General features: G+C 38.6%; 2 protein-coding genes across 4 annotated transcripts; one reads left to right on the top strand and one right to left on the bottom strand.

Annotated features, from left to right (window-relative positions):
- The first annotated feature begins 203 nt into the window (after positions 1-203).
- On the top strand, positions 204-11,483 carry LOC101476754 (prolactin-releasing peptide receptor-like). The gene is made up of 3 exons (XM_004538155.3): positions 204-276; positions 7,543-8,021; positions 10,390-11,483. Exons 2-3 carry the CDS (start codon positions 7,573-7,575, stop codon positions 11,021-11,023), a joined length of 1,083 nt encoding a protein of 360 aa, XP_004538212.1. The 5' UTR covers positions 204-276; positions 7,543-7,572; the 3' UTR covers positions 11,024-11,483.
- A 6,812-nt stretch (positions 11,484-18,295) lies between these two features.
- brf2 (BRF2 general transcription factor IIIB subunit) lies at positions 18,296-23,005 on the bottom strand. Of its 3 annotated transcripts, none has more exons than XM_023153238.3 (5): positions 22,865-23,005; positions 22,287-22,510; positions 20,970-21,029; positions 20,539-20,860; positions 18,296-19,429 (listed from the first exon to the last, which is right to left on the bottom strand). In XM_023153238.3, exons 2-5 carry the CDS (start codon positions 22,432-22,434, stop codon positions 18,595-18,597), a joined length of 1,365 nt encoding a protein of 454 aa, XP_023009006.1. In that variant the 5' UTR covers positions 22,435-22,510; positions 22,865-23,005; the 3' UTR covers positions 18,296-18,594. The 3 variants fall into 3 exon arrangements, with proteins under 3 accessions (XP_023009006.1, XP_004538211.1, XP_076742572.1); XM_004538154.5 differs by lacking the exon at positions 22,865-23,005 and adding an exon at positions 22,545-22,650 and having other exon boundaries at positions 22,287-22,461; XM_076886457.1 differs by lacking the exon at positions 22,287-22,510 and having other exon boundaries at positions 22,865-22,971.
- Between the last annotated feature and the right edge of the window lie 3,515 nt (positions 23,006-26,520).

Here is a 26,520-nt window from a genome sequence, read left to right on the forward strand (position 1 = left end):
CAGATCTCTCAGTCAGACCGCTAACTAACGTGTTGAAGATCAAAAGTCTGTGGCAAGTCCAACCTAGACTTGGAACTAAACTATCTTATTGGCATTTCTCTCACCCACTCTCTCTCCCCCCGTTTTCTCCTCCTCTCTCGCGCACTCTCTCTTCCTGTCTTTATAAAACTGCATTCAGCCCGAGCTCACTCACCGTGGAGAAGCACACAAGGAAGGTCTGCTCTTCACACTCCTCACACACTCAACTCGTCATTGCACTGAGAAACAGCAGCACAGGTAGGTTATCAGCTGATTGTTTTTTAAGGAATTTTCATGTTATTGTATTCTTTTTTATTTTATTTTATTTTCAGCTGCACCTTAAGCAGTAGTAGTAACATTTTTCTTTTTCCAAGTGCATAAAAATATGTAATTAGAACAGAAACGAGTGTTTCCTGTTTTTCAAGCTTTTCCAGTCACATGTAACACAAGCCTCACAGGTAGGGGCTTATGTTAGGTAATTTCAGAATATTATATATATATATGGCAATTGCATGCTTATCCACATTTTTTTTTCAATTAATGCATATAAAGGTATACATTGTTGTGAGCTAATAGCTTTGCATGCCAGACCTCTTTTATGATGCTTCTTGGCATTTTCATCCAAGGGCCTACAGCTGGATTTCTAACATAAAATCAGATTGCAAATAAGTGCTGGCATGGACATGTGAAGCTTTGTATTGTTGAAGGGTGAGTGTGTGAACACAAAGGAACCAAAAAGACCTGTGTATGTCATCTAACGCTAAAAAAAAGTATATTGGAACAGTGATATGAAATATCTATTAGTCTGTCAAAAAGTTTAGATTTGTAATCATGTAAATTGCAAATATCTGAATGAGAAGAAATTGGCATCTTTTTAGATAGAGAGTGAGATAGTTAGATAAATAGAAATCATATATATATATATATATATATATATATATATATATATATATATATATATATATATATATATATATATATATATATATATATATATTTTTTTTTTTTTTTTTTTTTTTTTTTTTTTTTTTTTAAATTGTCATTTTTTTAAATTAATTTTTTTTTAAATAAATAACAAAACACTAGTAAATGAGAAGTGCTGGAAGGGTGTACAAACCTGTATCTGGGATGGACATATGAGAAAGATGAGGCTGCTGGAGAGCTGGCGGGTTATCTGAAATCTTACACAATGAAAAACATCAGCATAGCAACAGGACACAAGGTGGTGGTCACCCTGCATTAGCGAAGACTCTCACGGGCAGAAATTCTGCAGCAGGCAGATGTTTCTAGATATCAGAATCAGAAAGGGTTTTATTGCCAAATGTTGAGCGGGTTTACAACATTAGGAAATTGCTGCGGTGCTTCAGTGCAAACATACTGTTATAAATTAATCTTAAATAGACATGAAAATAAAAATGAGAATAAGAATTAAAAGTGCTAAGTAGACAGATAGATATATACATGATATATGCATGAGTGCAGGTGGTGATCAGTGCCAAACATGGAATGATGCAGTGAACACAGCGTAGGGTCATGTGTTAGTGGTGGGAACAGTCATACGGTTATTGTTATATTGTTATATCCGGGCTCTTCTGCAGATGTACAACATAATGAGCTTTGGACACGAAACAAAAATAGGTAGCAGATGAAAGAGACATAAAGCCTTATTTTGAGAAGTATTTGGAAGAACTCCAACAGCATCATCAGCTGAGAATCACCAAAAACCTGTGAAACCCTGATACCCCTATGTACAGTACAATACACAGAATTCTGTCAGAAGTGATCTTTCTGAAAGATGAGAGCTTATTTGCCCGTCTGTAAAGCAAGACAAGCTCCTCACCTGAGATCAGAGCTTTGTAGGAACCCTGCAGCAGGTTCTGGGTTCCTACAAAGCTCTGATGTAAAATAAACCCAAACAAATCAATGCATTAATATTGGGTTAGATATAGAGACAATAACATTAAACCTTCATCCACATAAGAGCTGTTGAAAGTTCTCTAAAATGCTTTTATTAAACATAAAAAAATGCATATAATAGCAGTTTAATTTGTTGTTGTTTACCTTTTTTCACTTATACAACTGGATAGAAGAAACATTTATTGAAATAGCTCGCAAAAAAGTTTTCATTTGTGGAGACTTCAATATTGATTTGCTAAACCCAAATAAACATAAAACCACTGAGGAATTTATAAACACAATGCACTGTATGAATCTATTCCCTAAAATTACTAGACCTACCAGGATTACATCACATTGTGCAACTCTCATAGACAACATTTTTGCAAATGACATTGAAAATAAGACTGTAAGTGGACTCCTGATTAACGACATAAGTGACCATCTTCCAATTTTTACAATCTATGATAGGAATTACAAGATCAATAAAATGGACAGTAAAAAAGAGTACAGACGAGTAAGAACAGAAGAAAGAATGAATGCATTTAAAAAAGATTTATTGAAGGAAAACTGGGGTGAAGTATATCAGGAACAGGACGTTAATAGTGCTTATAATAAATTCCTTAGAATATTTACATTACTGTACAATACCAACTGTCCAATAAAGCAATATAGTAGGAAACAGAAATATATGGACTGTCCATGGATAACAAAAGGTCTGCAAAATGCATGTATAAAGAAAAATGCTCTATACAGAGAGTTCTTAAGAACGAGAACTAAAGATGCTGAAATCAGATACAAAAGATATAAAAATAGGTTAACTAATATACTTAGATTTAGTAAAAAGGAATACTATAAGAAGCAATTAGATATAAATAGAAATAATAATAAAAGATTATGGGAAATCCTGAACAGTGTTATAAAATGTGGGACTGGACAAAAGAACTATCCCAAGTATTTCATTTGTAATGACCATGAAGAATACAATATGGATGTTGTGGCAAATAGTCTCAATGAATTCTTTGTAACTGCTGGACCAAATTTAGCAAGAACAATCACTCATCCTGGGAAAGCACAGGAAAAACCCGATACACTGATTGACAGAAATCCATATTCTATGTTTCTCACAGCCGTTGATGAAAATGAAGTTCTTGAAATTGTCAAAAAATGTAAAAATCACAAATCTTTGGATTGTAATGATATTGATATGATAGTGGTTAAAAGAGTCATTGAGGCTATTATAAAACCATTTACATACATCTGTAATTTATCATTTCAAACTGGTCGATTTCCAGACAGAATGAAAATAGCAAAAGTTATACCTCTATACAAATCTGGAAACAAACACCATTTCACAAACTACAGGCCTGTCTCTTTACTACCTCAATTCTCAAAAGTTCTTGAAAAACTGTTTAAAAACAGACTGGAAAAATTTATAGATAAACATAAACTACTCACTGAGAGTCAGTACGGATTCAGATCAAGCAGATCAACATCATCGGCACTATTAGATTCAATAGAATACATCACAAATTCCATAGACAAAAAGCAATATGTGGCTGGGTTATTCATAGACTTGACAAAGGCATTTGACACTATAGATCATGATATATTAATAAGAAAACTGGAACGTTATGGTGTCAGAGGGGTAGTTTTAGATTGGGTCCGGAGTTATTTAAGTGACAGAAAGCAGTTTGTGAAAATAAATGGTGGTTGCTCCTTATGTATGGACATTGCTTGTGGTGTACCCCAAGGGTCAGTTTTGGGTCCAAAATTCTTCAACTTGTACATTAACGACATCTGTAAAGTGTCCAAAGTATTAAAAATGGTTCTCTTTGCTGACGATACAAACATTTTTTGCTCTGGTGATGATCTGCAGAATTTATTGGAGGATATGACTAATGAAATAAGTAAAGTGAAGTTCTGGCTTGATAAAAACAAATTATCATTAAATTTGAATAAATCTAAACTTATGTTATTTGGAAATAGTAGTTTAAATACAAATGCAAAGATTCAAATAAATGGTGTTGATATTGAAAGAGTCAGTGAAAATAAATTTCTGGGGGTAATAATAGATGAAAAACTTAACTGGAGAGCTCACGTAAGATATATTCATTCCAAAGTATCACGAAGCATTGCAGTACTAAACAAGGCAAAACAGGTATTCGACAGAACATCACTTCATATTCTCTACTGTTCACTGGTTTCACCATACTTAAGCTATTGTGCAGAGGTCTGGGGCAATAACTATAAAACCACATTACATTCACTTTTTACTCTTCAAAAGAAAGCAATTCGAATCATCCACAATGCAGGTTATAGGGAACATACAAACTCACTATTTTTGCAGTCTGAAATATTGAAAATTGACGATATAGTGAAATTCCAAACAGCACAAATTCTATTCAAAGCAAAAAATAAAGAACTGCCAGGTAATATTCAGAGTATGTTTTTTTTGAAAGAAGGAAGTTATAATTTAAGGGGTTTTTGTAACTTCAAAACAATGAAGGTACGTACTACAAGAAAAGGCTTTTGTGTTTCTGTTCAAGGAGTGAAACTATGGAACAAACTGAATATGGAATTAAAGCAATGTCCAAACATAAAACTGTTCAAAAAGAGTTATAAAAATATGATCTTCTTGATCTATAAAGAAAAGGAAAATATTTAAATTAAGTGAATGTCTCTATTTAAAAACAAACAAACAAAAAATTCATGATGTGATATTATAGTATATAGTATATCAGAAATCTGTTCACTATTTTTATTACAAATTATATCAGTAAGGAAGCTGACTAAATATTCACTGATAATTTATGGGACAGGGGTGGGATTAAATAAGTGTATACTTCTTCCCACTCCCTTTCAACATGTAAATTAATCAGAATGTTTTTTTGTATGTAATTTGTATAGTATATTTTTTTTCTCTCATTTCTTTTCTAAATGTACTTGTATATTGTTCACATGTTGAAATAAAATTACCAATCAATCAATCAATTGATAGCACTTTATATTTTGTCCCTTTGGAGCTCTTTTGGTGCACAAGACTCCATCATTTTTTCTCCTTATTCACATTCAGGTTACTATGTCATTTGGTTTGAGCCTCATTTGTGTGGAAAGTAATTTGGGGGAGCAAAGTACTTTTTATTTGTGCAGATCTGGGCCCGTATCCCTAAAGAATCTTTGTGCAAAAAGTGGCTCCTCGCGGCCAAATTCTAAGAAAATTCTCAGAGTCATGACGTTTTCTTAGAATTTCCCCTAAAAGTGACACGACAATCCCAGTTAATATAAAAGCTATTCCTCAAGATTCCTAGCGCTTAAAAGGGCTCCTAAGGCGAGATCTGCTAAGAGCAGGGAAGAGGACTTTTAGTGGCTTAGGAGTTCCCCTAAGCAGCTGCACAAAATGGCCAACAGAAGAGGCAGGAGAGATGTCCTGCAAACACTGGATGACAGGGAATTATTGAGATGCTACAGATTGGATCGTGCAGGAATCATGTTTGTGGTGGATCTCCTTAGAGATGCAATTACTTCACCAACTCGACGCCACAACGCTATTACACCGGAGACGAAAGTAATCACAACCCTGAGGTATTTGGCAACCGGGAAAATGCAACAATGCAGCAGTGATGACTTGGGTCTGCAATCACAGACATTGCTAAAAGCTGAGCCATGTTACCCTCGTTAAGACCACACTGGACTTGTAACGTTGTGATTTCTACTTCATTAAGGACAGCCTCTTGAGATAGGCCATCTCGTTTTCAACGGGGTCCATATGGGAGTGAAAGTACAAAATATGCCAGCTAGGATATTAATATGAGCAAATAAGACACGAATCATTATTTGAACAGGGTGTAATGAGTTTAAGTTTTCACATATTTTAGATTCTAATGGCTATAACCCCTACAGCTTACTATTCATTTTCCAGATATTTTCTTGAATGTGAAATATTATTTACAATTACAGTCAGCATAAGATTAGAGTGTATAATATGTTTATTGATTTGAGGGTACATCCTTTGCTCATTATCACCAAAAGCTCATTTCCATCAAACTTGTAGGATCAACCAATCACGGCTTTTGAAATGATGACTCATACCTAGCAACGGGGTCAACCACACCTCCTCACTAAGATAGGATTTTCCATCCATTCCTTGCTCAGAGTTCACTGAAAATGTTCTGGAATCACTTCTAAGCTAAAACTCCTGGCAAGGAATTTTTAGGTTAAGTTAGGAGCTCTCTGAGAGGATTCTCAGAATCTTTAGGGATATGGGCCCTGATCTTTTTAACCACATTTAAAGCACCAGGGTCAGTCTTTTAGACCTGTCAACATCCATTTGGCAAATCGTCACTGAAAGAAAATGCACTCTACAAGCATGAAAAAGCCCTGTGATACATACAAATTATGGAGTGCATAATTTCTTCACTGCCGAAATCTGTAAGAGGTTCAAAGGAGAGACTTGTATTCAATTGTACCTGAAAAGAACAAAATCCTGAACAAGTACCAGCAAACTATGGAGGAAATCTGATCAAATTTTACAATCTTTTCATTTGTTCACACTCTTGGTGAACATTAGGATAAGCTGTCAGAATCAGTCCTTTGCATCAATGGCAGAATTGAATGAAAAAAAAAGGCCTTGACAAGGTACAGTTCAGTCCTTAGTTATTCGGTGTACTGCTACACTAAAGAGCAGTATAAGTGTCAAGTGTAAAAAGAACAGAATGAGTACAGAAAGTCACAGTCTGTGCTGCAGCTGCAAATGATGCAATCTGGTGAGGTAAAAAGGACAGAAATATTTTCATGAAATTATGTGCAAAAACAAAACAACCACAATAATAAACCTCATCGATTCTGACTGCGCTCCTTTTAGACTTCATTTCAAAACACTACTGCTTTGCAGAGGGGCTTCTGTTTCATCATCTATTTGCAAATTACTACATTTAGATAATTACACGACACATTGCATCAGCAAGCTGGCTTCAAAATCAGGCTGTGAAGTTATTTTGCACAGGAGATTTAATATGTAGAAATTCAGAAATTTTCATCCATATAATGGCAGCCCATTGCAATTTTGAGGAGGTTACCAGCCTTGTAAACTCAACATGATGCCTAGAAGAGCTAGTTTGAGTGATAAATTAGTGTACATTTGTTTTCCTTCGTTTCTTTTTCATTCCATCTGGTGGTTTTCCAGTTGTCAGCTTCAAGGACAGGTTTAACATCGATGATGATAAATCAGCGAGTTTTGGCTCGCTGATTTAAAACAGTTTTTTACTAGTTAAATATCTGTAGTTCTTTTAAGTCTTCCACAAGTCTTCGAACCACGGAGCAAAGAGGTGTTCGGTCCCACCTTACACATGTGAAGCTGTTCCTGGTTCCACTTTTCAGGCACACAAAAACAAGGAAGTCGTTAATTTAATTTTATGCTTAAATGTTTCCTCCCGTTAATTAATTAACTTGCAATTCCTTCTCTGCTAGATGGCATGTGACAATAACCGGAAAGGGAAGCAACATTTTAATCAATTAATATAATGCATAAAAATGGAGCTTGGATTGACTGGATAAAATTGAGATTTTACCTTTGGAAAAGTTAGAATGTCGTGTCGTTTCACTGCTTTTTGTTTTTTGTTTTTATAGTGCAGTTACTGGCAGACTGATTCTGCTCCCATGGAGGGTAATCACAGTGGTTTGACTGGAAGCACACAACCATCTTTGCTAGAAAGACAGACTGATGGGCACATTTATGAAGTTGCAGTACAAACCAACTCCACCAACCGCAGCTCCCAGTTTGCAGACGTGGCCTTGCTGCAAACTTTCAAACCTCTCATCATCCCCTTTTACGTTCTAGTCGTGGTGGTGGGTGTCTTTGGGAATTACCTGCTTCTTTATGTCATCTGCCGAACCCGAAAGATGCACAACGTCACCAACTTTTTCATTGGAAATCTGGCCTTCTCTGACATGCTCATGTGTGTCACCTGCGTCCCCTTTACTCTCGCCTACGCCTTCAACCCTCATGGTTGGGTTTTCGGGCGCACCATGTGCTATCTGGTGTTTCTCGTCCAACCTGTCACAGTGTATGTTTCAGTCTTCACACTCACTGCTATTGCTGTGGACAGGTGAGTGCTCCTTGTGGCATATGAGATCTTCTTTAGATCAAAATTGAAGATTTGAATTATTTGAATTGTTTTAAATGTTTTTCCCTTTGTCTTTCCCTCTTTCTCTCTCTTGCTCTGTACATATATATGTATATATCTCACAGACAATTAAAAAGGCTTGAAAACGCATCACATCTCAATGGCAAAAAAACCCCTCTTAGATATCTACACTGATATGGACTGGGTAATGTGTTTGGTACAAAAGGCTGCCGCATCATTTGATGGAAATAAAAATGATCAGACCCTGAAAACACCCCAAATATCAAAATGAGAAATTGATGCAGCAGGTCAGATCATTTTGTCGAAATTTCATTGCAGCAACTTAAAATAGTGTTCAGCAGTTTGTACAGATCCCACGCTTGTATGCATGTCTGAAAATGTCGAGGGATCCTCCGAATGAGAAGATGGCTGAAGTCCTGATTTCCTCCTAGATCCTGGACAGTTTGAGGTGTAGCCTGGCAGAATCAGATGGACTGAAACATAATGTCCCAGAGGTGTTCTATTGAATTTAAGTTAGTCAAGCCTGGGGGACAGTCAGTGGTATCAATTGCTTCATCCGTCAGGAGCTGCCTACATACTGTCATCACATGACGTGGATTGTCATTGTCATGCACCACGAGGAACCCAGGACCCACTGCACCAATGTAGGGTCTGACAATGGGTCCAAGGATTTCATCCTGATACCTAATAGCACACAAGTTGCTCTTGGCCAGCCTACAGAGGTCTGTGCATCCCTCCCCAGACCATCACTGACTCACCATCAAACAGGCCATGTTAAACGAGGTTATAGGCCACATAACCTTCTCCACAGCTTCTCCAGACACCTTTCACGTCTGTCACATGTACTCAGGGTGAACCCGCTCTCATCTGTTGTAAGCACGGGATGCGAGTGGTGGATCTGCCAGTTCAGATATTCTATGGCCAATGTAAATTGGGCTCCATGGTGCCAGGCAGTGAATACTGTGGAGGATGTCGGATCCTAAGGGCATCTCTGTGAAGTCTGTTTCTGATTGTTGGAACATTCACACTGGTGTTCTGCTGGAGTTCATTTTGTAGGGCTTTGGCTCTGGCAGTGCTCATCCTGTTCCTCCTTGCACAAAGGACCAGATATTGGTCCTGCTGATGGTTTAAGCGCTTTCTACAGCCCCATCCAGCTCTACTAGAGTATGTGCCTGACTCCTGAAGTCTCCTCCATGATTTTCAGACTGCTGGAAGACACAGTAAAGCTTCTGGCATGGCACAAATTGATGAGCCATCCTGGAGGAGCTGGACTACCTGTGCTACCTCTGTTGGGTCCAGGTATCGCCTTGGGCTACCAGCAGTGAAACTGATCCTAAATGTGAGAAAAGATGTAAAACCAGTCCTGTTTTGGGGATTGTCTCACTTTTGCTCTTCTAGTGTGACAATTGTTAATTTCATTAACAGCAAAAGCGCTGAAACTCATGAAGAACTGCATTTTTTTGTTGTTGTTTCATGATCTGAAACATGGACAAAGTGTGACAAATATGTAAAAAAAAAGTAAAAAAAGAATAGAAAGACATCAGGAAAGGAACAAATACTTCACAGTATATATGAGAGAACTGTAAATTTGATTATAAATTGCAATTATAACTCATTATGATTACTTGGAAATGAGACATTAGTTTAGAAATTAGGCAGATATGAAGGGAGACTGATTACTGAGTGTTTCCTTTTCATTGAGGTGACACTTAAACAATAAAGATTTTCCACTGAATGCATTAATTCATTTACATGAGCTCCAGACCCAGACATAACATAATTATTCAGCTGTATAGAGTGTTCATCATTAAACCCCTGAGACATGCAGCAGACCTCAGGTTTGAACAGGTCTGCTCACTGGACCCATGAAAAATTCATTGATCTTTAGTTAAGTTTTCAATTGTACTTTGCATTCTGCAATGTCTCCTCCTTCTAAGGGGAAGACATTAACATGAAATGAAAAGTCCCTTTACTTTTACAGAGAATATAATGCTGCTGTCATTTTGTGATGCACAACTGGGTTCAGTTTTAAAGTGTAAAATATAAATAATTCACTCTTTTTCCTCGTGGACTGTGCAGGTCACGGAGTCCACTCTGTCTTTTCTAACAAATTTGATTGTCCTTCAGTGAAGCACGTCGAATGCAAAGTAACTGGTTATGAGAAAATGATTCAACTTAACATTTATAGCCAATATTAAGTAACGCCACTGCCAATGAGCTTGAGTATTATAATTGTAGGAGTTCACGACTGCATTAATAGCCATTCATTAATTAAGCATGAGCACCTTCCCTTTCTTTTTTATAAAGTACTATTCCTTATTCATTGCAGATATTATGCAACAGTTCACCCCCTGAAGAAGCGGACCTCTGTGGCGACCTGTGCCTCTGTCCTTACTGGGATCTGGCTTCTGTCTTGTGGCCTGGTAGCTCCAGCAGTGACCCACACCTATCATGTTGAATTCAAAGAGGAAGGCTTCACTATCTGTGAGGAGTTCTGGTTGGGTCAGGAAAAAGAAAGACGTGCTTATGCGTACAGCACCCTGCTGGTTACTTACGTCCTCCCGCTTTCGGCTGTTTTTGTCTCTTATCTCTGCATCACTGTCAAACTGAGGAACTGCGTTGCTCCAGGCCACAGGACGCAGGACCAGGCAGGCGCTCAGCAGGCTCGCAAAAGAAAGATCTTTCGCCTGGTCGCTCTCCTGGTGTCTGCCTTTGCGGTGTGCTGGCTTCCTATTCACGTGTTCAACGTGCTGAGAGACATTGACATTCACCTCATTAACAAGCGTTACTTTTTGCTCATCCAATTGCTGTGCCACCTGTGCGCCATGAGCTCCTCCTGCTGTAACCCCTTCCTGTACGCCTGGCTTCACGACCGCTTCCGCACCGAGCTGCGGAAGATGTTCAAGTGCCATCATCGCATTGGAGTGCCTGCCAATCACTGTGCCGCCAGCGTGGTATTGTAATTGACTAGTGAAGAGCATCCTCTGTCGTTAATTTAGTGTCACTTACTGACTCATCCTGAGCGCAAGTGGAAACACAGGTCTCACCAGCAAACCATTCCACCTAAACATTCGTGGTAATGCAGTCATTGGTTATAAAACGGGATGGGGGTGAATCTCAGGTGATTTATTTCCTGGGTAGCATGAAAATGTGCATTCATTTTCTTAGGAATCACATCTGTTAAATGGCACGATCAGTCGTGTTTAGGTGGGAGTAGCACCTGTTTATTTGTGTAAAAGGCTGATCATTTAAGCCAAGAGCGGCGAAAACTCAGAGGACCCAAACCAGGCTAAGGCAAGCATGAGTGCATGCAGCTACTTTTGTGGCTACTTAGATCCACACATTTCCTTTCTATGGGTTGCCATGTGCCACGAGCTGAAAGATAAGAATCTCTGCTAACACGGGGGGAGGGGGCATATCAGCAGCAGATTTCATAAATATCAGACGGTTAGACTACTCTGTCATGGACCACAGTGCTGTTTGAAAAGAAATGTTAATATTTAAAAAAAATGTTTGTAATTATTTGTTTAATAGTAATATTTCCAGTGAATTACAGGAGATAAGATCAGAAGGGTTTCAGCTTTTAATCAAAAATGACAGAGAACATGTCAGACGGGTGCAGCTTTACTGGATATGAATAGCACATTAAACCATGAGTTCAAATTGCATTTGGAAACCACAAAGGTGGTTGTTTGCACCAGGGGGGCTGGTGTCAGAGCTAATCTTTGTGTAGTGCAAAATTAAATTCATCAGCTTGGTCCCTAAGGCCCACATTTCCTGTATTTGATAAATATGCGGCTTAAGTCATCAAATTATTTTTGATAGCATAATATAATTGCTGCAGAAAAATAATCATACTGTGGCAGTTGGCTCGATGTTGCTTTTTCTGTGCTGTGGTTTCTCTTGCTTCCACTGGCTTTTGGAAATTTGCACATAATGGGAAAGACTGGTTATCCAGGCAGAAAATGTGAAAAGAAAGAAAGAAAGAAAGAAAGAAAGAAAGAAAGAAAGAAAGAAAGAAGTCATGTTAATGCAGCTTTCTAATAAAATTGTCTACTGCATTTACCAACATGTTACACTGAACTGATAACAGATGAGCTGCCTGTTGTTTACACCGTCTTTAATCCAGTTTTTAGTTTGCACAGCAGATGTTATGCTTCTTGCTTTGTGTTCTCTGTGTGCACATCTGTGCCTCTGCAGCAGAGTCAACACATTTCAAATGTTACAGCGTGCTCTCTCTTTTTGTTGTTGCTTTTTTCCCTATCATATTCTTATATTAAAGGACACAGTATAAATACTTTGCAAAAAAAAGTGTTATAATGACCACACAATGTTTAAAATGATATAAATAATGTGGTGTGGCATGTAACAACAGTATACTGTAATATGTAGCATGGAAAATCTGAGATTAAATCCAGAGATGAAATGACCTTGCTGTTTCTGACCGGCCTGTGTGATGGCAGTAACGGGAAGCAAATTATATCCAACTTGGTCAGAGTGCAGCTGCACAGCTGAATTTACTAATTAAATGGAAGAGGAGGATGAAAAGTGTTGTCTGCATATCAATTAGGCCTGTTAGGACACTGAAAAATGTGATAATTTATTGATCTCCCCAATCACGTCAGAGAACTTGCTACTTGCCAACAAAGATGTTCGCTTCCTGCAGTGGTTGTTTTTCAGCACGACAACACCCAGTTAAGTAGGTGAAAATTTTATCATCAACTCATTCAGTCATGTATGATTTTGTTTATTTAATTTTTGTGTTTTACTTTTAACCTGCAAGCTGATGAATTTTTTTTTCAATATTATCTGTGTTTTTTCTTGTTTGTTTTGTTTTTAACAGAGAAGGGAAATCATCATTTTGGGCTGTCTTTTTAAGTGGATTATTAGAAAATGTTGGCAAGTGTGATTATCAAAATGGATTTATAAACCACACAGGATCAACACACAGCACATGTCTGATGTTAAAAACATTAAGCTGCAAAAGTCTTCATTTTTTTTATTTTCCAGCCAGACTTTCTTTTCATTTTGTGAGGTGGTCTTGAGCACTAAGACTTTTTTGTTTGGACATTTGTTGCTATTTTGCTCATTTTCAGTCCAGTCCTTACCTTTATAGGAATGTCGCATTTGCTAATACACTTAAAAGGCACCTAACTCGAGGGATGAATCAGTAATGTGTCTGTACATAGCAGATAACTTAACGAAGAATTCACTTAATAAGTGTATGTTGTAGTTCTTTGTCACTAGCAGCATGTTGCAAAGCTCATAGTCATTTCTTTAAATTTCTTCCCTTCAGTCTTTGAAAAATGCCAAAGATAGCACAGTTTTACGGGCATAAAATAATATTTTTACACCAACATTGTGATTCCCAAAGAGCTAACACCTGAAAACCTGCTAAATCTCCACATGGTGTGCAATGTGTCCTTAAAATATGAAGTAATTAGACTAGTGGAAGATAAAAGAAAATAGTTAGGCCAAGAAACCCCCCTCAGGTGAACAGTATCTGAAAGTCATGTCCTTAAGAAAAAAGACAAGGGAAAATCCAGCAAAGACCGGATACAAGACCCGAGAGATGCATCTGGCCCTTTATTTGGCTGCCACAAAGCCATTCTTAAGGACAGCAAACAGGGTGAAAAGGCTGAGATATGCCAAATTACACAAGAGCTGGATTGAAAATCAGTGACAACAGGTTTTATGAACTGATGAATACGAATTTGACATTTTTAGTTCAAAATAAGCATTAGTAAGTACAAAGGTCAGGAGAGAAGAACAACAGTGAGTGTCTACAGCCATCTGTAAAACACACTAGAAGCTGTGTCATGGTTTCGACTGCATTTCATCCAGTGGTGGAAAGCATCTATCTGAAAAGTATCTGATTGGCAACAGCTTCATTTTTCAGCATGACAGTGATCCTAAATACACTGCCAATGCGGTAAAACCATACCTGGATAGAAACATACGCAATGGTACTAATTATCAGTCATGGATTGGCCTCCCCAAAGTTCAAACCTAAACATAACTGAAGCAGTGTGGGATCATATTTGACAGTAAACAGAACAAAAGACAGCCAACATCCGAAGAAGAGCTTTAAATATCCATGAAGAACTACTCCTAAAGACTACTTAAATAAATTACAAGAAATCTTCAGGCGGTGTTGAAGAACAAAGGTGGTACCTAATATGCTGTATTTCCATGTATGTTTATGTTTCAATAAATCACTGCACATATATCCATTTTCCTAACAAAACATAAGGAAATGAGAGGTAGCTCCAGAATTTTGCAAAGTGCTCTAACAAATAAACACTAAAGTATACACTTTAACTTCATTTACCAAAACTTTAAAACAAAGGCTTTGAAGTGCAACAGCAGGACATGTAATTTGTCAGATAATTAAAATGCTGCAAAAGGCAACAAAGGTGCAAACACACCAGAGAGGTTGAGTTCAATGACTCCAGTTAAGAGGAAAATTATCCACAGAGACCAAAAACTTGCACCAGTAAACATGCTTTTTGATCAAGGGTTTAAACGGGATGTGATAGGTGGGGTTAGGCTAAGATCCAGTGTAGCATGATGATTTGGATTGTGAGCCCCAGTAGAGTTTTCTTTGTGTGCACGCTGTGATCAGCTGACCTGTTTTTTTGGGGGGGGGTTTTGGATTTAGACAATTTATTCAACAACATTTAAGAATATTACACGAGCTATCATGGCAGCATTCTCACCAAGTACAAAATTAATACAAAAGATAGCATTTTACGAGTGAAAATAAAAAGCATGACCAGCATAAATTTAAATTGATAACCGCTACGGTTGCTGAAATTGATCAATCATTAATAATAAAAAATAATCTATAATGAATTTCACTTAAAGGTGCCTGTCATCAACAGACAACAGCAAACTCTTCTTTGATTGTTTTCCTTTAAAGAAAAGCCACATTTATGCTTGTTGTTGTGGGAGTTTTCCATTTAAATAAAGCCTGCAGACGAGCAGTGAGCGGTAGCTAACATTCTTTAATCCAAACACACAAAGAACAGAAAACCAAGCTTGTGGAGAGCATGACCGCGGGGCAGACGGTCAGCAGAGTCTCCCTGAGCCTAGCATGGCTCTCAGTTAAATACCTTCTCCAGGAACAAAAGGCAGTACGCAGCTATTTCACACCTTAAGGTTCACACTCCCTTGCTACCTCCCAGAGTCCTCAAAGAGACAAAAGACTCTTCCTGTGGAGTGGTCTTCTTCCCCCCAACTTCCTTACTACACCCCCACCATTTGTCTTACAGTATGGGTGTCAGACATGTTAAAATCCAGTGGCACCAAGGCATCATACAATAAAATAATGTGATTAATACATAAGTAAAAGAAAATCTATACATGCTCTTTTACCTTTTTTACTTGGTTGTCTGCACCCTACCACTAGCTCTACCAATCCATCTCAGTGCTCACTGCCAAGTAAGCTGTTTAGCATTCACTAAACAGCTTAAAATTTTCATACTTGGAATAACACAAGTTGATTATAATTCAATTTGTTTTTCCAAGTGTTTTCACAACATAAATTAACTCTCATCTTCCTCTCCTGTCCTCTAACATCAGTTCTTTATATTATCACACATTAGGCTTTCTCTCAATGGAAAATACACATTTCTTTTATCGCGCTCCCATTTTTCAGGACTTGTTAGATGGCTATAATACAGAATTTCCACAACATCAGCTGTGACATCTGTGTGCATGAAAGCATGAAGGGGATAAGAAGGAAAACAGGATGCGCAGAGGGTGCAAGCAGGACCGTGGGATGCCACTTTTTAATTTGAGCAAGTACCTCAGTGCGATCAGCTGAAAAGACTGCCAGGCTGCAGCACAGGAAAAATAATGGTGCTTTGTATTATTATGTATTTAACCACACAATCAGATTTAAGTCATAATTAGCAGAAAATGCCAGAACGTCATTCCAGATCACTCTGTCCCACTTCAACACCAGTTTTTTAAGCTGTAAAGCTGGATTATTTCTTTATACATCTATGAGGACTGACTGAGTTTTGAAGTCACACTACAAGAGGAACCCCAGTTTTGGGCACTTATTTTGTGGGTTTGATTTTTAAGTTCTCAGGTTTGCCACTTATGTGAATCTTTTATTATGTATTGTGGGAATTTTGAGTTTTAAGACGCATTGTGTTCAATAACAATAATTTTCAAACAGATATTTCCTGTTTCAACAAACTTTTTCACTGAAGTGAAACGAAAATTGGACGTTTACTCAACACAATGTAGCCTCAGGACAATAGGCTTTTTCCACAGCAGATTCCTCATAGTTGGAAATGCTCATATTAGTGGTAACCTTAAAGCGTCCCTTTATTGTATTAAGGAAATCCTTGTAGTTCATACAACAAAGAGACAGGACACACACAACCTGAATGTACTTCAATATGTCAACATGACTTCAGCAAAAAGGGCTTATTATACTTCACAGGTCTCATATCTCAGGTAGAATTTGTGATGTTGTCACAAAAATGGTCTGTCAGGGGAAAAAAATTAATTGAAATTTATGGTTTTGATGTTCGGGCGAGTTTCTTTCCATGTCCATCTGATATATGAGGCATTTCATACATAATATGCAGAAGAAAACTCTTTCAAATGGTGTCCATTAGTGTGAGAAATTTGATCTTATTAAACTGGATCACATGTTAGGAACTACCAGAGTCATACTCAAACCTTAAACCCAATGCCTGTTCAGCTGCTCTTTAAACTTTAAACTGGGCATTGGAATGAAGAAGTGAGGTGACTTAAGTGACTTTAAATGTAGCATTAATACTAGTGCTGCTATTTCAGAGTATATCAGAAACTACTGACCTACTGGGATTTTCACACACTGCCATCTCTGGGGTTTAGAGACTATTGGTCGGAAAAAGAGAAAATACCCAGTGAGTGGCAGTTCTCTCGGTTGACACCAGAAGTCAGAGGTGGACAGTTAAACCAATTCAACTTAATAAACATGAATGGAAAGTTTATAGGAAGAACTTGTTACAACCAACATATGCAGAAGAGCATCTTGAAACAGATGTACTACAACAGCAGAAGACCACACGGTGCCACTCCTGACAGCTAAGGTCAGAAAACCGAGGCTACAATTCAAACAGGACATGACAAGACTGGAAAAATGTGCTACCTCATCTGATCTCTCATCATAATAAACATGCCTCTACCATGCCTTGTACCAGTGCTTCAACCTTTTGGTGGTGCTGTAATGGTGTGGGGATCCCTTAATATCAATTGAGCATCATTTAAACTCCACAACCCACCTCAGTGTTGTTGCTGACCATGTCTAGCCCTTTAGGACCACAGTCTTCTTGAACATGACGATAAGCTTTTAAATAGCCTCCAAAATTTGAGAAATGTTTCCAGCATCTTGTTGAATCTATGCCACAAAGCATTAGGGAGGTTCTGAAGACAAAAGGTTCACCTGGGTGCCAGCAACGTGTAACTAATGAAGTGGCCAGTTGCTGTTCTAAAGCTTCTAATTAGGGCAATGAGGAATAGACAGTTTTCATACAGAACAAAAATTACCAGTATTAGTTTTAAAACCTGACTATTTTTCTTTGTTATTTACAGCGTCCTTAAACAATGCACCAAATAAAGCAGCAAGTAAAGAGGATGCAGTGTCCTGTGCAAAAGCACCATTAGAGGTCTATCTTCATCATTACAAATGTTGAAGAGGAAGTAAATACTTAATGAAATCCAACAGAGGTTGAGAATGCAAATGCATGTCTGCTACTTCTATACTTTTGAACTTTCTCTCAATATAGCAACAAAGCCGATTGTTTTGGGAAGTTCAACTGCAGGTAATCCCCTCGTGGATTAACCCAAATAGGACCTTTGAAATGGAAACTGCTATCAAAGATAGAAGAATGTACAAACAAGTTCCAATAAAAAGTATTTCAAACACTTTCCTCTTACACAAAACCGTTGAGCTCTGCTTTAATAAATCTGACATTTGAGTGGATCAATCCAGTACTAGCAAGGTGTAAGTAAAGAAATAGCTGGTGAGTGTATATTTGACTAATTACCAGAGCTCTACTCAAACACATCCTTAGATTTCACTTACATTTGTTTATTACTTTCTTTATGTTTGTTTGCTGTGGACTCAGCAGTAATTGCTCTATTTATAGCCATGTGTTATTTCACTGATAAGAGCTCTAATATAAAAGAACAAACAGAAAAGCCATCCAAAAATCATAAAATGTACACGGTGAAGTTGGTGCATCCTTTTAATCAGGCCTTTGCTTTAATCACATTTCCATTAAAACAAAATATTTACACACATTAACTTCCTCATGCTACACTTTCAAGTGCTGAGTGAAGCTTTTTAAAGTACAAACACAAAAGACATAGCCCCTTATGTAGACTGTACAAAATTAGATGAATAGGTTATATAATCAAGCCAACGAAAATGTCTGCATCCTGAGTTCAACAGTCATAAAAAAAAAAAGAAAGTGCACATAAACTTAAATATGCCAGCCATCTCTGAAGAACCAGTCACTGGGCTCGGTTATGATTTAGCACTGTCAGACAAAGACAGCATGTGCTGCATTAAAGCGAAGTCTCGAGCCTCCTGAGGTGTGCGAATGTATGAGTCAATTTCACTGTCAGAGATTTCCTCATCACCAGTCACATCCGTGTGTTCAGGCTGCACCGCTCTCCTTTTCTTAGCATTAATGACACATGGGGGAGCAAACAGAACTCTTTTACCCCAGTTTGGAGGTGGATTTTGACTCTCCTGAGTGTCGCTGTGCTCTGGCAGTACACGTGGATTATAGTCTACATCTCCTGGCTTCTCTTTCCCGTCAGAATTCGACCCATTTTGTTTCACAAAAGACGTAATTGGAGTCTGATCTGCACACTCAGAGATTTGGGAGGAAGCAGTCCCCTCAGGCGGAGCCTCAGCACAGCTGGCTTGACTCTCCTCCAGCAGAGCGTCCTCGTGGGTTCTCATAGCCCTTCTTAGCAGGGCGTACCTGTTCTGCAGAATGCATTCAACCAGCTGAATAACATTATCCGGTGTCACTGTTTCCCTGACCCAGGGTATTTCCTTGCCTAGCTTACACAACACCTCTTTGATTTCAGCTACTCTCTTCATAGCAGACTTGAGCTTTTTCACTTTGGCAACCTGACAGAACTTGTCCAGGGAGAATTTCAGGCGATGCTTGTTGGGTTTTAAGGATTGCCAGGCCAAATACGTCGCTGCCATCATTATGGGGATGGGCTTACGGCCAGTCACAATCCAGGAATCTGCTGCCAGCTCTACCAGGGCCACAGCTCGTTTGGTCAGGTCCCTCGAATTCTCAGCCAATTCTTCAGGAACATCAAGTGAGCTAATTTTGTATCTGTCAAAGAGAAATGCTCCCAGTAAATCTGAGATAAAGACTGAGCTGGTAAATCATCTAGAGCACTGACAGTTTTATATTTTAACAATCAGCTTTTCAGATAAACACAGTTAACCTCAAGTAACTCCAATGAAATGGGTTTTAAAATTTAATCGAGGTTTAACGCTGAAACAAGAAACTCCTTTAAAACCAGGGCAGGCCAAGAGAGAAATGAATGTTAAACAAGTGGAAAAACAAAATCAGCTTTTTAAGTTAACTAAAGTAGTAAAAAACTATGTAAGCCAAAAATGTTTTTAAAATAAAAGCAAATAACTACATATTCTATAACTAAGGATAACTTACCACTAAATTATCGGTATGACTGAACAAAAAACGACTCAACATGCCGTATTTGGAACAGAAATGCTGAGTATGACCCAAAGAACACCATCCCCACAGTCAAGCACGGAGGTGGAAACATTAAGCTTTGGGTCAGTTTTTCCTGCTAAGGGTTACAGGACGACACAACGAGGGGCCAATGGACAGGGCCATGTACCACGAAATTTCAGAATCTCCTTCCCTTGGCCAAAACTTTAAATATGGCAACTTATTGCCAAGGCAACGAAGAAGTGGCTAAAGGTAAAGCACACTAAAGTCATGGAGTGGCCTTGCCAGTCTCCAGACCTCAGTCCTACAGATAAATCTGTGGAGGGAGCTGAGGCTTCGAGCTAACAGGCAGCAGCCAAGAAACTTAAAAGTTTCTGTAAAGAGGAGTGAACTAAAATACTAACTACAAGAAATGTCTTCCTGCTGTTCTTGTCAACAAAGCTATGAAGTCCTGTTTTGCTCTGGGATCAAATGCTTATTTCACTCAATGACCTGCAAATCATTTTCTACCTTTTATGTAATGTGTTTTTCAGGATTTTTGGTTCATATTCTGTCTCCTTTAAAAAAGTAAAGATGGTTAATTTCTTTGGAAGTGAGCAAACTAACAAATTCATCAGGGAATCAAATAATTACATCACCACTGTAGGTCTCAGTTAGAAGACCTACAACTGCAATAAATTAGTTGTTTTGAAATACCTACTTAGCATTTTAGGACTGAAAGCTGCAGTAAGTTCTTCACTTACTCATGACAGTGAGCTTCTATTACATCAGTGACGTTGATGATCGGGGCCTCGATGCTGAGGTTCTTGACCATTTCTTGATAAATCGCTCCCACCGCCATCGAGTCGGCATCCAGCAGGCAGCTGATGGTTCCCACAGTAATGGGCCAATTGAGCTGCCTGCAGCTTAGAAGCACACAGCAACCAGTAAGAATCTCTTTCTTCTGAAGGCTCACTTTGAGGAAAGCTTTATGCTCATAGGCCATCTTGTAATACGTCTGTGAGAGATCCTCAATCTCCCTGTTGACCATGAGAATCCGACATATGGCTTTCACACGCTGCTGACCTGTAGGTGTAAAACAAATCCATTATCCATTTGAGGAAATGCACAAGCAACAGGACTGAATTACACTGAAGTAACAAGGAAAAGCTTCTTTTGGAGGGCAAGAGCTCACCTTTTATCAGGTTTGTGCACGGCCTTTTGGCAACAGCAGTGGTTCGACTGAAGCTGACATCTGCAAGAGGGGAAAATAATCAAGGCAAAGTCCAAAAGTGATTAAATGTAAAGAGAGAGATCTACCATTCCTTCAGCAGTAGAGGGTCATAAATTTCATTCATATGGACTTACTTTACATGCTTTACAATCTTCAAGTGCCCTTCTAGTCATTGCCCTGTACTGAAGTTAGTAGTCAATGTCAGCAGCAAAAAAATAAAATAAAATAAAAAAAAAAATCTACATTTATTGACATTACATAACCTTTTACATAACCTCCCCAGTAGAACAAATTTATTAAACCGGCCTGACTAATGCTAAGAAATTTCAAATTATGTATCTACACTTACCTGACACTTTTTTTAGCCATACATGTCCAACTGCTCATAAACATCATTATCAATTCAACCAATCACATGGTAGCCCCTCAATGCATTTAGGCATGCAGACATGGTCAAATGACCTGCTGAAGTCATGAGAATGAGTAAGAAATGTGATTTAAAGGATTTCAGAAATGTCTGATCTCCTGGGATTTTCCCACACAACCATGTCTAGGGTTTTACAGAAAATTTTCTGAAAGACAGAAAATACCAGTGAACAACAGAGCAGCAGCGGTCGAAAATGCCCTGTTTGACCCCAGTGGTCACAGGAGAAAGACCAGGCTGCTTCAAACTGATAGGAAGGAAACAGAACCTCAACTTCAAGATATGCAGATGAGCATCTTTGGAAACTCTGGAACAGGTAAGTGAGGCTAAAATTCACTGTGATGGTGGTGTGGGGGCATGTTTTCTTTGCACACTAGTACAAGCTTAGCATCATTTAAACACCACAGTCTACCTGAGTATTGTTGCTGACCATGTCCCGTCCCTTTATAACCACAGTGTAACACTGGTTTGAAAATGAGTTCACTGTACTCACAGATCTCAGTCCGGTAGAGCACCTTTGAACATTTGAGATGATCATTATGAAGTACAGATGATAAATCTGCAGCAACTGTATGATGCTTTCACATCAATATAGACCAAAAATCTATGATGAATGTTTCCAGAACCTTATTGAATCTATATCTAAGAAATCTCTAACTGTGAGGAAATTAAGCCTCGTCATTACATAATTTCTCCACTAGGGAGCACATACAGGTCCCGCTTACTATCAGTACTTTGTCTCGGTGAGCTCAGCAAACAAAATTATGAAAAGAAACAAACAAAAAAAAAAAACCTACTCATATTTAACACGGTCTTTTAACGGGACAGACTTGACTTCAGTCTCATTTTCGTACCTGAACCTCCCACTGGATCATTAGCCAGGACTCCCTCGGACACCACAGAGCCGCAGTCCACACACACCAGCTGAGCCTGAGAGTACAGGTCATCGTCTACAATGTTTGTGGAACCGCAGGCCGGACAGCGCATACCAGCAGCAGACATTATCCTTAGTGAAGCTGCTGCCGCCGCCTGAGGGACAGCTAAAGGTATGAAACGGGTACTAAACTGATAGGAACACCTGCAACACACACACACAACATCCTGTTACTAACCTGGAACTGTCAACAACCAATGAACGTCGCTTAAGCGACCGGTCGCGAGAAAGGAGCCCAATAATATGTGTCCGGATAGAAACAAGGTTCGGATTCTACAAGGTTCCGCTCGGCCAATTCGTCATTTTTGTAAGCGATTAAAAAAATCACAAGGCCGACCCTCCGGGGTGAGTTATTCATAACAGAAACACTGTTGAAACCAATGATGGTTGAAACACAAACAACGGGTTTTACGACCCCGGAAATTTTGGATAAGTGCTCATTAAAACGCATCGCCACACAGCCTAGTACGAAAATATAACATCACGTTTACAACTTACCTATATACAGTCTTTAAAAAGAAAAAAATAAAATTAAATTAAATGCTGTTACTAACAGACCATCCTACGGGTGCATCGTGGCCTCTGTCTATAAACCACTCAAGCAGTGGGTGTAAGTCACTGTAGCCAAACAGACATAAACTTTCAGTTAAGCTTAACTGCAGGGATTTCTTCAGCTATTTCAGTATCCCCGAATCAGCTTGATAACATTCTTATATGTAGGTAACGTTTTCTTTGTATGATTTAATCTTTTTTGTCGATATTTGAAATTAAATTTGACTGAATGTCAGCTCCTAAGACATTTAAAATAATTAAATGGCGTCATGAGGGGCACGAATTTCTGTGGAACGGGAATTGTGACTACCTGTTTTTCGGTATGCATTCATATATGTTTCAGGATTGTTTGTGTTGAATTTCAAACTGTAGCTTCATACATTTGCTCATCTTTTGTATTGCAAAATTTGTTTACCAGAATTTTTTTTTTTATCTTGATAAGAGCCTAGCTTCCCCTGCCATCTTCTTTAAGGTCTGATGTAAGATGTAGACATTTGGTAGAGACAAAGAACAAGGCACATGTCCAAAGGGTGGCCAGCTGAATGAAAGCTTTGATCAGAATAACAAAGAGTGTTAAGAGTACAAACAGAGATTATCATCAGGAATCTGAATTTTGAAAATAACCCTTTTTAATCAAGGTCATGATAATAATAATAATAATAATAATAATAATAATGACAGTAATAGATTTAATTTAAGTACACATGTACTTTTACATGTACATCTGATAGTATCATCAGATGCAATTCTATCAGTGCAAAGGCAAAAAAGGTTTAGAATGTGTCCATAAATATATGTATAAAAAGTTTATAAATGAGCAACCTCTATACTTGCTAACTCTCTACTCAACTTAAAAGGAAGATAAAACACGCATCATACTTCACACATCACACAAGACATTTTGCATTCTCCAGGCATTCAGCTTGCATAGCTCTGTCTTCACAAAATTGCAAAGTTCCAGCAGCATTTTTTGCTGTTAAAGCTTTTGCATAAAAGCTATTTTTAAATCTTTTTGTCCTTGTTTTTAATGTCCTGAAACATCTGCTCGAGGGCAGCAGTTCAAACAGAAAGTGTCCGAGGTGGGATGGATGTTTCAGGATGCTCTTTCCTTCTATGAGGTACCGGGAACTGTAAAGCTCTTCCAGGGAGGAGAGAGGTGATCTTCTGTGATCACCCTCTGAAAGCACTTTTCTCTCTTCTACTGTGCAGCTGGGAAACCACTCTCTACTTCTCTGAGCAGTGATAGAAGGACATAAGCAGATTTTTGAGTGAGGCAAAGTCTCTGCTTTGCCTTCTTCCAGGTCAGCTCCTCTTCTGCTTGGATGCCCAGGAATCAGTCCAATAATTTATCCACACATGAAATGAAAATGGTCTGAATATCCATTTTCTACCTCTTGTAGTCAATAATCAACACCTTGGTCTTGGTGGTGTTAATGATCAGGTTGTTATCACTACGACAACCAGATAAATACTCCACCTCCACCTAATAAGCAGACTCATCACTCCCTTAGATGAGTCCCATTAAAGTGGTGTCATCTGGAAATTTAATGAGGTTGTTGCTGGAATGGGTGGGGGTGCAGTTGTGAGTATAGAGGATGAAGAGTAGGGACTCAGCACACATCCCTGTGAAGAGCCGGTGCTGAGACTGAGGGCTGAGAACTTGTAGCAGCCTACTCTCACCTTTTGGGAGTCAAAGAGACAGAAAGTCAGACCAGAAGTGACTGGACACTCTGTCAGTTTTGTCACCAGTTTGTGAGGGAGGTTGAAATCTACAAAGAGCAGCCTCGTGTAGCTCAGGACAACAGTAAGGAGTGTTGTGGTTATGGTGTCCTCTGTAGGCCTGGTAGCTCTGTAAACCTCATTCCTCAGCATGGACCAGAAATTCAAAATGGTGTGAGAGAGTTGAGTAATAAATGAAAAGGAAAGTCATGAAATGAGTAAGGGATTCTGATGATGTTGCAAGACTAAAAAGACTGAGGAAGAAAGAAATGTTAGAGAGGGCATTTAGGCTACTCATCACAGCAGGATAAACTACTTACCCAAGAACGACTCACAGCATGAAATCGGAATGACTTGAGGGCAACATGGAGAATGGAGCATTAATAAATAACAGAAAATGTCAGTGCAGAGAGAAGTTCCAGTGAAAGAACAGGCATCAAAGAACAAAAAGAATGATGGAGAAGAAAAGCAACCCCAAAAAGCCATGAAAAAGTAGACTTCAAGTAGTGTGAGTATTCACGAAGAAGACTCACAAAAGAATCAGGAGGCCAAATGCGTCATCACAGACGTTATCACAATCAAAATGAAGACTCACACAAGATGAACAACAGAGGATGCCATTACAGGCTGGAATGAACACAAAAAGACTGGAACAAAAAAACAATACCAAAAATTACCAGTGGTTATAAAAGTAGTTCAAAAGAAAAATCCCTGTTTCACTCTTTTCTTCAAGAGCCAACATATCATAATATCTCAGTTAGATCCATCCATGCAGTGCAAAATATGTGCATTTGAAAGGCAAATAGGGCCAGCGAAAGACACTGAGGTCAATTTTTTCTTTATTGTAGCACAAATGTATTAAGACCAGACTAGAACTCTACATAAAGTAGGGAGGTAACCTTTCTATAGTAAACCTAAAGAGACCAGCCCTCCTTGAAATTATTTCAGGAATCAGTCCAACTCTAATCTGAATAAAAAAGTGATGCAACTAAGCTTGTTGACCCATACTGGGAAAACAATAAGCATAGTTGTGCAACACATGAGAAAGAAGACCAAAAAAACCCCAAAAACATATCTACAGCAGATAATGCACATAATGTTTCCTCTGAGAGTGTAAAAGCTCATTTGACAAATGCATCTGTTTAAAATGTGCGGTCTTCCCAGTCTGTAAAATGCTAACAAATGCAAAGTGCCACACTACACAAATCTACACTAGGATAACAGCTGGTCACCACTATATAATGCAAATAAGAGAAATCACTGTCAGCTACTTAGAAAGGGAAGGTAGAAAAGGATATCACAATGCGTTACACGCACACAAAAACTCAAAGACACTGCCGATTGCTGAATTTCCTGAATGAGAGAACAAGTGAAGCAGTATCAGAAGCATGCAGGAGTCCTAAACAATCAAGCACACTGTAGGGGCTGTAAAGACTGGGGGCAGGTATAATGGAGTCATGCAGGTGTCCAGAGCAGGGAAATGGACTAAAACAGGCTTGGTACTCTAAGACTGGAACCAGAGCCAGCAAGGCTGCAGGGCAATGAGGTAAGCAAATAATTCCCAGAAATAATCTTACAGGTTGCAAAACTCAGTGACTCCTTCACCTAAAATTGTCTACTCACTCGGACACTGTGTTAATATGGAAACCCAACACCAACAATGTCCTGGTTTAACTCAAGGCAGTATAGAAGAAAAACAATCTAAGATTCCCAACATGAAAGAGACAGAAAAAGGTAGATACTGAAGAAAGAAGAAATACTGACACAAATGTTGGCTGGACTCTTTTCACATTTATGTAATTATGGAAGGTTTTGAGAGAGTTACAGGGATAGTTGGGAGAGAATAATATAGACACTTGCGCACAGACTACTGATCAGGAGTT

This window comes from Maylandia zebra, linkage group LG7 (genome assembly GCF_041146795.1).
Source record: "Maylandia zebra isolate NMK-2024a linkage group LG7, Mzebra_GT3a, whole genome shotgun sequence".
In the NCBI taxonomy this organism is placed as follows: domain Eukaryota; kingdom Metazoa; phylum Chordata; class Actinopteri; order Cichliformes; family Cichlidae; genus Maylandia; species Maylandia zebra.